The sequence below is a fragment of the Embiotoca jacksoni genome, unplaced genomic scaffold, assembly GCF_022577435.1.
Source record: "Embiotoca jacksoni isolate LCO1_2020_lvr unplaced genomic scaffold, fEmbJac1.0.p SCAF_11, whole genome shotgun sequence".
NCBI lineage: Eukaryota > Metazoa > Chordata > Actinopteri > Embiotocidae > Embiotoca > Embiotoca jacksoni.
In genome coordinates this window covers 10,055,700-10,067,674 of record NW_027185241.1, presented here as the reverse complement: position 1 = coordinate 10,067,674, position 11,975 = coordinate 10,055,700, and the positions used below count along the sequence as shown (strand labels likewise).

Here is an 11,975-nt window from a genome sequence, read left to right as displayed (position 1 = left end):
CAGACAAACATAATGGGTCCTAACAGAGTGCAGCTGAAAGCAAAACTGCATCATGAAGAAACACCACAAGTACTCCACAGATAAATGCTCGCAGAGTAAGTTATTCAATTTGAATGGGGTATTTATGTGTATATGCAGGTAGGTTTAGTTATAAATGAAATACATACTGTATGGAACATGCATTTGTGTGCGTTTTTCTGTTTCCTTTCTTTTGTCCTTTATAAAACATTTTGAACTCTGACTTTGACGAGTTCTATCGGCCTATAAATGACCACAATTCATATCAAAAACATTTCATCATTCCAAAATGCTTAAGCCAACAAACGAATTACACATTGATCTACTCACTGTATTGTACAATGTTACAATCAGTAAGCTCCAGAGCGTGTAAGAGAGAGAATGGTCTTTTAGGTCTAACAACTACACCAATGTTAAAGCTTATGATAAACAGTTAGACAGTTCAACCAAGTTATTTGTTATATACAATTACATTTACTATGTACAGTTTAAATCATTGACAGCCTTACACCTCAGCATCAGAAACTGACTTGTCTTTGCTCCGGCTGGTGACCATTGAGTTTGTATAGGTATAAGAGCGAGACACCTCTTCCTGGAAGGCAGTCTCCAATACATTCAGGATGGATTTGCGGACTTTATCCTTGAAATCTTGGCCCATGAACACATAGAGCAGAGGGTTCAGGCAGCTGTTGAGAAAGGCCAGGCTTGTGGCGATAGGCACTCCGATAGTGATGATATGATCTAATGTTTCACTTGTATAATTAGACATGTTGTTCACCAACTCAATTAGGCCCATGATGTGAAAAGGAGCCCAGCACAGGAAAAAAGTGATGACAATGGCAGCGATGATCTTAAAGGGGCGACTCGACTGGCTGGCCAGGGTGCGATTTCTCCTGAGACGATGGATTATGACAGCATAACAGGAGACTATGACAGTGAAGGGGACAACAAATCCCAGGAGGAAGCGAGTGATGGCCATGGCCTGATGTCGAAACTCTCCCAGCTGAATCACAGATGGTGTTTCATAGTCATCAGAAAAAGCAAAGTTGTTGAAGCAGTTGATGATATCTTCATTGTGGTATGCTGGCCCGGTGTCTCTGAAGATGAAGTACGGAGCGCTGAGAATCAAAGCCAGTACCCAAACACCCAGACTCACGCAGGACGCCTTGCGTACGTTTCGGTGGTTCTGAGCCCAGACGGGCCACACCACAGACACATATCTGTCCACACTGATCACCACCAGAATGTAGACGCTGGCAAACATGTTCAGAAAGCTTATGGTGGTGTTCAGCTTGCACATAAACTTGCCAAAAGGCCAGTGGAAACCCATAGCTGTGTATGTCACACTCAGGGGGAGGAATGCTGTGAAGAGGAAGTCGGCCACAGCAAGGTTGAGGAACCAAACTGTGTTAACGGTTTTCTTCATCTTGAACCCAGTCACCCAGATAACCACTCCATTACCGAGAACACCGAGGACAAAGGCCAGGCAGTAAACAATGAGAGACATGTTGTTGAGAGACTGTCTCAGCTCAGCATGCTCATCCTTGTAGCCATGCTCGTCCTTGTAGTCATACTCGTCGTTGTCATCGTACAAAGAGCCATTTCTGCCAAAGTAATCTGTTGTGTTGAGGTGATTGAAAGGTGTAGCAGTCATTAGCTCCATCATTGTCTTCAAAGCTGCAACAAAAATAAAAAAATTTTTTGACCTTTTTATATTTGCACAGATCTTAATAACAGCGTTCAAAACAAAAGAAATGTGATTAAAAGGATTGAGCACAATTTAGAATATGTAGCTTCACTTATGTTAGTTGCCCAAACTAACATAAGTAAGTAGCCTATGTGGAATATGCTGTTTATTCTGACAATGACTTGAACTAATCATAGGGCATTAATTTTAACCACCCAACTTCATCATAGGCTGCAAGACACGAAGACAAATATCAGTGATATTTTCAAAATAGTTTCCCAATTTTCTGTGCACCTTAATAAAAAGGCTTAGAAATACACGTTTGTCATCCAGAAGTCTTGCACAACATGTACATGCAAACCGGGCACCGATTTTCGCACCATGCGAACTTCCCTTCAAAGCTAAAGTAACTGACCACAATAAAACCAAACTATTGTATGAAAGAAACGGTTCCCACGTACTGAGAATACATGGGCTTTAATCAAGAACTTGACTGTTTCTTAATTGCTTACAACGTAGGCTATACATAAAGCGGCAAAACAATTAACTAACTGAATTTGAAGACCTTTGTCGACCTCAGAAATAAAGTTAAAATATTCCAGACAAAGATGCTTGCGAAAGGTCCTGCATTTTATGGTCTTTTGTTGTGTTATTTCTGCATAACAACCGCGTCTAATTCCTGGAGCTCAGTTTTAATTTCATTTTTATGAAAACAATGACAGACACATACCTGTCTCAGCGATCCAGTCAGAATTTGATGCGTCCCGGGTCAACTCGGAATAGTTTGTGGAAATTGTGGAGCTCCGGTGCCTGACTCCTGAAATATGTGACGTCACCGAGGCGGGATCTCCAGCAGCACCCACCCTCCTCCTCCCCCTCCGAGGACCACTAAAACCTCTTAAACTTTTGATGTTCATGCGTTTCTCTTCAAGAATAATACTCCGAGATGTTCTAAAGCAAACCTTCAATCAATGGCTTCACTGATAGACAGTTTACATCAGTGAAGACAGTATGAAGATGCTGTGAGTGTATGTGTTATAAAATAATTCACTGGAGTGACAAAAAAAAAAGACATCTGCAGCACCTGCTTTCTTGCAGTGTTGAAAGAAGCATTCAAATGCTAAGTAAAAGTAAGTAAAATAGGTTTTAGCAACAACATGAAGCCTAGTTAAAGTATCAAAGTAAAAGTACTGGTTTTGTGTTTCTGATATCGTGTTATATCTGACATCATTAGATTATTAATACTGCAGCATCAGTATGTAAACAGCATGTCACTGTGGGTGGAGCTAGTTTTATTTAATTTTTCTATTTATTTGACCTTTATTTTTTACCAGGAAGTCCCATTGAGATTAAAAAAAAAAAAAAAAAAATCTCTTTTACAAGGTGGGACCTGGCCAAGCTGTCTGACGGATAGTTCACTTTTAGTTTTTTTTTTTGTTTTGAAAAAATGTGAACATTGATGAAGAAATTTTCAATATTTTGATCTCACAACTCAGTTTTAACTACTTTATATCCAGTTTTATATCCAGGGACAGCAGATAAATATGAGGGATCATCAGATGATTACTGGGAGAATAAAGAAGAAAAAACTAAGTTCAGCACTTTTCAGTTTTGGACATTTTTCTTTCGATAGATCTTAGATAGAGATATTGGATCAACATTTACTGAAAGAAAACAAGGTCAGAAGTGTAGAGTGAGCAATCACTATTTTGATGAAGCTGTTAAAAACTATTTGACATGTGAAATGTGACCCTGACTTCTCAGAGCTTTTTGTCAGACATCAGAATGTATCATCCTGTATGTATCATCAATGTATCATGTATCCTAAAATATTTTGATCTTTATCTTCAAAGCAACTACAGCCATCAGATAAATAAGTACAAAGTACAACATTTCCGTCTAAAAATGAAGTCGAGTGGAAGTGTAAAGTCTCATCAAATGGAAATACTAAGTAAAGTACAAGTACCTCAAAATTGCACTTCAGTAAAGTACTTGAGTTACTTTTCACCATTGCTTATCTGGAGTGTGTTGCAAAAATCCTGCTGAGACATGTTTTCTTCAAATACGCGATGGAGGCATTGTGCTTTGGGAAACTCCAAAAGTGAAAACACAGAGTAACCAAACAACTAAATGCATAAATTGTTGGTTGCTGAGATGACTACCTGAGAAGGAGTAGAGCTGCGACTTCTCATACGCCCACCAATGCTCCTGCTGCAAGATGTGTTTTTCTCTACGTGGGTTGAGCTCATGTTTGCTTGAGGTTAGGTGTAATTGCTTTGTGCTGACTGTGTTGACTCGACATCTGGGCCTGTAGGTAAAATGTCCCCTCTGTTCACCCAGGCACTACATGGAACAAGTCGCAGCAGCATGTGTCACCAACTTACCCAGGAGTTTTTATAAAGTAGAAGGCTCCTCTTTCTTTGTCGCTACTTGAAGCTATACTCTCTGTCTGTAGATTCAAACCTGCAAACAAAACAGATTAGGAGTTAGTTTGTGTAAATTCCCCAGTAATCAGATTTCCTTTGACATATGAAAACAACTGAAGGGCAATTTTTTTACTGCCACTCCTTGTGAATCATCCTGGAAAACCACTGCTGACATCTATTTATTCCATAATATTGTTACATAAATTTTGCATGAGCGCCAAAGTTAAAAAGTAAAGCAGTGGGATAGGATGGCATGGTTTTTGGCCACAGTGTTCCTGAAACACCTCACAGTTGCAGTGTATGCCAAAAGGTGCATAAGTTTAGGAATTTAAAGAATGAAACCAGTAAACAACTGATTGCAAGCCTACAACACAGAGGAATTCATATAAATACCCTGGAGCCAATCTAAGTTATAATTTCCTTGCAATTTCATCTTTTACATCTGCCTGGTCACATTACTATTTTCTGTACTTTGCATCTTAAACAGTCATGTACTGAGAATTCCTCAAACTTCCTAATACACCAACTCAATTTGGTCTAGTGTGCAGACTACAAACATATTTCAAATATGTATGACATCTAATTAATCAAGTATAAGGAAGAACAAGGAGAGACAAAAATACTGTAAAAGGAATTAGTAGCAAGATGCATATGGAGGAGTGTTGGCAGGAGAGACTGAAAAGGTCCCCAGAGTAAAGCCCTACCTTTCAGTGGGGAAGAAATGTTTAATCTGAGCTTGACTTCATGCTCATATTTCCTCCCACATGGTTCTTCTTACTCTTGGTTTTGCTGCTCTACTACCCACACATTTGTACATCTGGAGTATGAATGAATTAGATTCCCAGGAAATATCAGTGAAAAATTGCCAAACGTAAACGTGAACATGATGTTTCCTTGATTGCAGTAATCAGTGTTTCTTCACCTTTCTGAGTGGTGAAACACAGAATTGGATACATCAATATATGTTGTGCAGAAGTTGCTCCAAATCCTTCACAAAGGTTAAAAACTTTCCCAACATTTAGTTAAATATATGCCAATTAAAAATACTTAGTTGCCACATAGAGCTGTAGGTTAAAAGTTAAAGGCTTTTGACAATATCTATTGAAGGCACCAAACCGGCCAACATTTTGTGAAGTCTTAATATAAAAAGACTAGTCAAGGCTGTATTTTTACTGTTAAAAATAAATATTTGAAACCCTTGAAGTGGAAGTAAAATCAATTTCTGAGGTCATAATACTATCGAACATTCAGACAAAGACGCTTCTTTGTGGCTTCTTTTGGTGTCTTTGATGATGAAACTCGTTCACACAGTAAAGAACAATGAATTCACACAGTTTAAGCTGCAAGAACCTGCTGAACCCCAAAACTGGGTCCCCTGCTAATGTATACACACACCACACAGGAACTTGGTCCTGCCAGCAATCCAGATGTGAGGGGGAGGAAAAAACAGGAATGAGAGAGGGGGAGGAAGGGCAAGAAAGAGAGAGGGAGAAACACTATATGTCATATGTGTCTGCTTACTTGCTCTCTGTCCCTGCATGTGTCCAGAGCAACACCTTTAGTTGAGTGTGTAGGAGGAATCATGTCTCTGTTATCTTTCCCCAATTTTGTTTCCCTACATCAGTATTCAGCATTTGAAAAATGTCCCCCACTGAGAGATATTTAACACCGGGACCAAAAACAATTCATTCAAACTGCAGGAAACTGTTTAAAATTAGCTGACCCAGTTAACTTCGTCATCACTCCTTAACTGCGCTGTTCAGCTCCATTTGTAACACTAAATCACATCCCTGCTTCAGCTAAAGTCTAGACACTACGACTATTTTGTTTAATTTGGTCGCAACCCTCTTGAGCAATATATTTTCATTTCTCTGCTATAATGTGTGCTTTTGAGTTTTTGCTGTGCAGTCTTAGTCTAGAACTTAGAGTCAGAGTGTTTTGCTGGAGTCTGCAGGGGATATTAATAGCTATCTCAAGGCTATAGTTTGAGGGAAGCCATCAGAGCCCAGGGCTTGCCAGAGTTCTTGATTTACCAACCAAACATGCAATTATGTGTGTGCCACACAAATACCAATTTGGGTGTGTAAAACAACCGTTGGAGGTTTAAGGGGAATTTAGTTTTAGCAGTGTGATATACAATGTTGAAGTTTGGGGGTTTATTATTCAATGGAGCAGATTGGAGCAACCTGAAAGTCACAAATAAAATGTATGTCTTTGTGTGAGCGTATCTTTGTGTGTGGGACTGCGAAGCACTAATGACATACTACAGCTCTCAGCGTCACTGTAATCCACCCAGTATTTTTCATCTCTGTTGAGTGCAAAATGACCTTGCAGCATCTCTATACTCTTAAAAAAAAAGTCCCCTTTCGATGGGGAGCAGAGTGGCAATCTAACAGTTGTGTTGAAACTTCTACACTCCAGTCACACAATACTGGGACTCTGCTGCGTCTCGAAACCTCAGAGGTTTGTTGATCTTGTTGCGGTGTTGACTGGAAATCAAACCCTTGTCTCACGGGTGCGGAAAGGTCAGGAATTTTGTTTTTCAAGTCACAGCCGGTGCCAACGGCTTTTGCTCATATGGCTTGGTAATGCTTGTTTTTTTTTTCCATGAATACACCACACACAGGGAAAAAAGCTGAACCTCAATAACCGAAACCACTTCCTTACATTCGTTCCTACTTTCAACCACAACGCCTGGTCCCCCCCCTCCCAGCAGACCTGGGGGATATGAATAATCAGCCTGGGCTCCATCTGACAGAAAACAAGCCTGGCAATGTTTCATACAGATCTTTGACACAGTGCTCCCTCTGTCTGTCCGAGAGTATTTTGAGGTACAGTGGAATGGGGATTAGGGGAACCGGAAGTGGTTAAACAGGGAGCGCCAGATGGTGAAATAAATAGAAGCTTTCATCCTTTCCATACATTGTAAACCAGAAGCAAATGTTGAAAAAATGCTGTGGTGCTGGAAAAAAAATGGAAGGTCAGTGGAAGTTTTAGTTTGCAGACCCAGCTGTGAAGTTTTTTCTTGTTTATCTTCCTTAATTGCTTTATTCATGCAGCTGATCACATCCTGGATGCTGTTTTGCAGATGTGAAACTAAAAAGGCATCTGGGTGTCATATGTGACAAAGAGAGTTCTGCCTTTGAGTAGATAACTCAATAACTCTATGCATTTGTTGCATATTTCAAGTGACTTTGGATATTTAGCTTTCTCGAACAAATGCCACTGAAGGCTGCTGTAATGCCCTGCAGCCTCATGTCTTTTTTTGAGAATGTAATTCAAATGTATCAGCAGGTCTACTGAAATCTAAAACAAGGAAACAAGCGCAAGCTCACATGAACACGTAAAGTCTGAGATGTTTATATCTTCAGAGTCTCTCGGCAGAATTAACCAAGTTCTCATTTGCAATAAAAAAAAAGAAAAAAGAATGATATGCAGGTTGTAAAAAGGAGTGAAGTAGACGATGTGGGTGCCTCATAGTACTGTGGTGGGGGATAACTTGTCTGTGCTGGACGGGAATGTGTTATATTTTAACCTTAAGTGCATAATCACAGGGTTTGACTAAATGTGCCCTCACATTTAAATGTTTTCCTGTCTGGTGCTGATAAACACCTATGCTCATACATATGAGTAACGGAACCTTGTGCCTCCAAGTACGTCTCCCTTCTGAAACAGTGACTCAGCAAGAATTTAGGAATGCTGAAACAGTGAGACTGCACAGTTTCTTTTAATATATTATATGTAACAAAGAGAGGAAGGAAAATAAAAGACAGGTAAATGTATTCACTTAACTCATTTAATTTGTGCATACGGCTCCAAAGTTTGTAGATAGTGATGGGTATGTCAAAAAAAAAAAATTGGCATTAAATGAAAGGAACAAAGGAAGTACATTTTCAGTTTCAGGTGAAGTTTCACTGATAACTTTCAAGAAACTGAGAGTATTGAAACTGTATCACATTTTCTAATCACATTAGATTGATATGTTGGGACGATTACTTATGCAAATTACACTAACATATCATGTATTGCAACACTCCATCGAGTATTTTCCAGGCAGCAGCTCACTGATAAGGCCACATCCTATCTTATATGTGAGCAGAAAATTAAAACGGTAAAATCATGTCATTGTTTTTAATGCTTCATGAAACTTTTGGCTCTCTGAATGTGATGAAAAATGGCTCTTAAACCACATAAGTTACACCCACATACCAAATCAATGCCCTCGAGCATGACTGTCACTTTGTGGTTGGTCTGAAGGCAGTTCATGGCGTGTCCAGTTTGTGATTGTATGATACACCTGCTTTACAAAAAACAACAACATTGTCATGGTGACATTTTTGGAGAGAAAATGTACTGAAGTCGATGTGAGCAGAAAAATGTAGCACAAATCATAAAATAAACTCAAATGTGCTGACTGAAAGAACATAGACAGAAGGACAATTTCAAATGTCAGGGTTTGAAATTTAAATGGTTTCCTAATCCTAATCCTTTCCCCAGATATGTTTGAATTCAAATGTTGTCCTGTTTTATGCAGTTTACATTAAGTCCAGTATCACTAGGGGAAATGTAACGTGTGTGTACCTGTGACGATGAAAGACCTTGAGAAAAGGGAGATAAGAGGACTAAAATACCTGAAACAGAGAGTGAGGGAACTTAAAATGCTGGCGAGACAGACAGAGGGCATGAAGCTTTTCCTTCTCTTCACTCTCTTCGGAGGGGCAGGTACAGTACAGAAACTAAATGATAAAAGATGCCTGCGATAACATCAGTTTACTTACTTATTCTTACTTTTCAACCCACAGTTGCCCTGGAAGATGACGATAAGATTGTTGGCGGGTTTGAGTGCCGGAAATATTCCGTGCCCTACCAGGTGTCCCTCTTCTCTGGGTATAACATCTGTGGTGGGACTCTGCTGTCTGAAGAGTGGGTGCTCTGTGCTGCACACTGCAAATCAAAGTAAGGAAAATGATCACTTGCGATCTTTTTTTTCTTTTTACAGCAGGTCAACTTAAGCAACTGGTTGACACTGGTGGATTCATACTATGCTTGAAACATTAGAATACATTATTTTTCATGATTTAATGAATAAGCAAATTAACTGAATTTCATTCTTTCAGGTCAAATGTAGAAGTTCGACTGGGAGAGCATGACATCTGGGAACCCGAGGGCACTGAACAGCACATAATGTCTGCCAAGTTCATTCGCCACCCTGACTACAACCCCCGCACGCAGGACAGTGATATCATGCTGATCAAACTCAGCAAACCTGCCACTCTGAACAACTACGTGCACCCTGCAGTGCTCCCTTCAAAGTGTGCCACTGATGGGACGATGTGCCACGTCTCTGGATGGGGGAGTCTTCGTCCTAGCAATGAGGGCTGTGAGTTATGTCATACAGACTGTCTGTGTGTGAATGATCAGTCAACTCGGGTATATTTAAACCTGCTTTTTGTGTCTTTACAGCGAGGTACCCACACAAGTTGCAGTGTGTGGATGTCCCTCTCCTAAGTGATGACACCTGCTTTAATGCATATCCTTTCCAAATCACTGAAAACATGATCTGTGCCGGATATCTGGAGGGAGGGAAGGACTCCTGTCAGGTAATATGCAGAAATTGTGACTGCTGAAACACAAAACTGAACATGTTTCTGCCTCATTAAAAGCATGCATGGTGTTGAAATAAATAACCTAATCTCTTATAAACCTCAGGGGGACTCCGGAGGTCCCATGACATGTGATGGAGAGCTCCAGGGAGTTGTGTCTTGGGGGCATGGCTGTGCTCTGAGAAAGAAGCCTGGGGTGTACACAAAAGTGTGCAATTACCTTTCCTGGATAAAGAACACAATGGCGTCTGGCTGAGCAGCGACGATATCTGAGGATTTACATATGAATCGTCAACCTCAATAAAGTCAACTACATGACATGCTGTGCGCACAGTGTGGTTCATATACATGTGTATTAGTAGTGTGTCATGAGAAGTATCCGAGGATGAAACATCCCGCGTGAAGAGAAATGCGTCTGCTTTGCTCATCACATTTCCCCATTGACTTCACCTCCCTCTTCCAGACATCACCTTGCAGCAAACTGACACACAGGAATTTTGCTAAACAAGTGTGTCATCAGTGTATGGGTTTAAAAAACAACAACACTTGTGCATAATGCATAGCTTTAATAAGCATGGCTGTAATTCAAAATGACAAGTATCTTAGAGTGTAACATCGTGTGTAACAGAGCCAGCAGCCTCCCAGGCTGTCACATCATTTGCAGCTACAAGCTCTGACCCAGAATGGCGTGACAATGAATGGGCAGACAAACTCCATGCTCAAGGATGCCGCCATAGTTGAGGAACAAACTACATTTACAGCCAGCCGACAGTAAATCACAAATGGCAAAACATGCTGCCACACTGCTCTCTGTGGGCTGAAACTGTAGAGCAGGTTGCACACTGACGATTTACATCATAATCACTGATTATGGAGCACAACTTCAAATGGGGTACTTAGACACGTGGAGTCTGCTTTTTCATCTGTAGCTCATCAAAACTATACGGGACACCAAAATAATTCAATGATGTCATTGTTCTGTAACACCAGGCTGACAGGGACTGGACCCAAACACACGCCTCAACACATGGGCTGAAAGGTCAAGCTTTTACTGAGGGCCAGCACAGAGTAAAAAAACAGAGTAGCAGTAGTTCCAGGGCTGACAGAAAGTAAGGCAAAGGTACATAAAGGGCTACAGGCAAGAGGCTTGAAGTCAAGCAGATCAAGATCAGAAACTCACAAGAACACATCTGGGAAACAATGGGAATAACGGCTGAACCGATGAGCACGAAGGACAACAACAAACTGGCACAGACTGACAGAAACACGCAGGCTAAATACACAAGAGGGCGGGAAGACAATTGGAAACTGGTGGAAACAATCAGGGTGGAGGTAGGCAATCACACTCTCTCTCTCTCTCAAACACACACACACACACACACACACACGCACACACACAAGGGCAGGAACTCAAGACATTTGAAACGAGAGAGAGTGAGAAACCAAAATAAAACAGGAAATGAAGTGAACTAAACCAGAACAGCATGACCTTTGTCAGGTGTGACAGGTTGAGCCTCTGAAGAAGTCAGCATGTGTCCTGCAAGACAAAGATGGACACAAACCACTGATCAAACAGCATCAGTTGCACACACGGCAATACTCGATCAGAAAAATCCCTAAAGCGTTTGAGTGGCTTTTGGTTGCCTGGGTGTGGTGCACTGCAGATGAATGAGTCACCAGGCACTCTTGCTTGAACATCACATTAAGACATGGGGCCTAACGAGGTTTCTGAGGGCTTGTGGCCTCTGTCCAAAAAATAGCCCTCATTGCAACATAGCATGCTGGAGGCTTCACTTTTTTATTTTTTATTTTTAAAACATGATCTTGGACAAGATGTTGATTCTAGCAACACAAATGTCTGTGTTTTGGATCCTTTGGAATTCCACAAACCATGTTTACAAACTACTTATTGGTTGCGGCAGCTTGGTAAACGTATCCTCATCCTTCTGCAGTGAGATTTACAGAGCAGGCTCTTGATGTGGTCACATACTAATACAGTGTAACCCTCAGTAGCTTAAATGATTAGCCAGGCATATGACAGAAAAAACCAGCAGTTGACCTTTTCATATACTGTAAATGGCGCTGCACCTACCGAGCAAAATGACCACCAACGTTGAAAAGTAAAGAAAGCATGCAGATGTCGTGGAGAAACTCCGCACACATGAACAAGTTCACTGAGTCAAGTGGACCATCCCCGAACAAGCATGGCCTCCATACATGACATCAGCTTCCTGGTGGCTT

The 11,975-nt window shown here is 40.8% G+C and overlaps 2 protein-coding genes across 2 annotated transcripts; one reads left to right on the top strand and one right to left on the bottom strand.

Annotated features, from left to right (window-relative positions):
• Positions 1-327: 327 nt before the first annotated feature.
• fpr1 (formyl peptide receptor 1) lies at positions 328-1,684 on the bottom strand. Its single transcript, XM_069143063.1, has one exon. The coding sequence runs from the start codon at positions 1,682-1,684 to the stop codon at positions 524-526; it is 1,161 nt and encodes a 386-aa protein (XP_068999164.1). The 3' UTR covers positions 328-523.
• Positions 1,685-8,813: 7,129 nt separating this feature from the next.
• Positions 8,814-9,990, top strand: LOC138194388 (trypsin-3-like). The gene is made up of 5 exons (XM_069143082.1): positions 8,814-8,853; positions 8,934-9,087; positions 9,249-9,511; positions 9,595-9,731; positions 9,841-9,990. Exons 1-5 carry the CDS (start codon positions 8,814-8,816, stop codon positions 9,988-9,990), a joined length of 744 nt encoding a protein of 247 aa, XP_068999183.1.
• The last annotated feature ends 1,985 nt before the right edge of the window (positions 9,991-11,975 follow it).

What these genes read in the sequence shown, in the direction of transcription:
- fpr1 (XM_069143063.1), bottom strand. Translation starts at nt 1,684, where the DNA reads ATGATGGAGCTAATGACTGCTACACCTTTCAATCACCTCAACACAACA.
- LOC138194388 (XM_069143082.1), top strand. Translation starts at nt 8,814, where the DNA reads ATGAAGCTTTTCCTTCTCTTCACTCTCTTCGGAGGGGCAG. An exon ending in CACTCTCTTCGGAGGGGCAG is followed by an intron (nt 8,854 to 8,933) that starts GTACAGTACAGA and finishes TTCAACCCACAG; the next exon opens with TTGCCCTGGAAGATGACGAT. An exon ending in GCTGCACACTGCAAATCAAA is followed by an intron (nt 9,088 to 9,248) that starts GTAAGGAAAATG and finishes TCATTCTTTCAG; the next exon opens with GTCAAATGTAGAAGTTCGAC.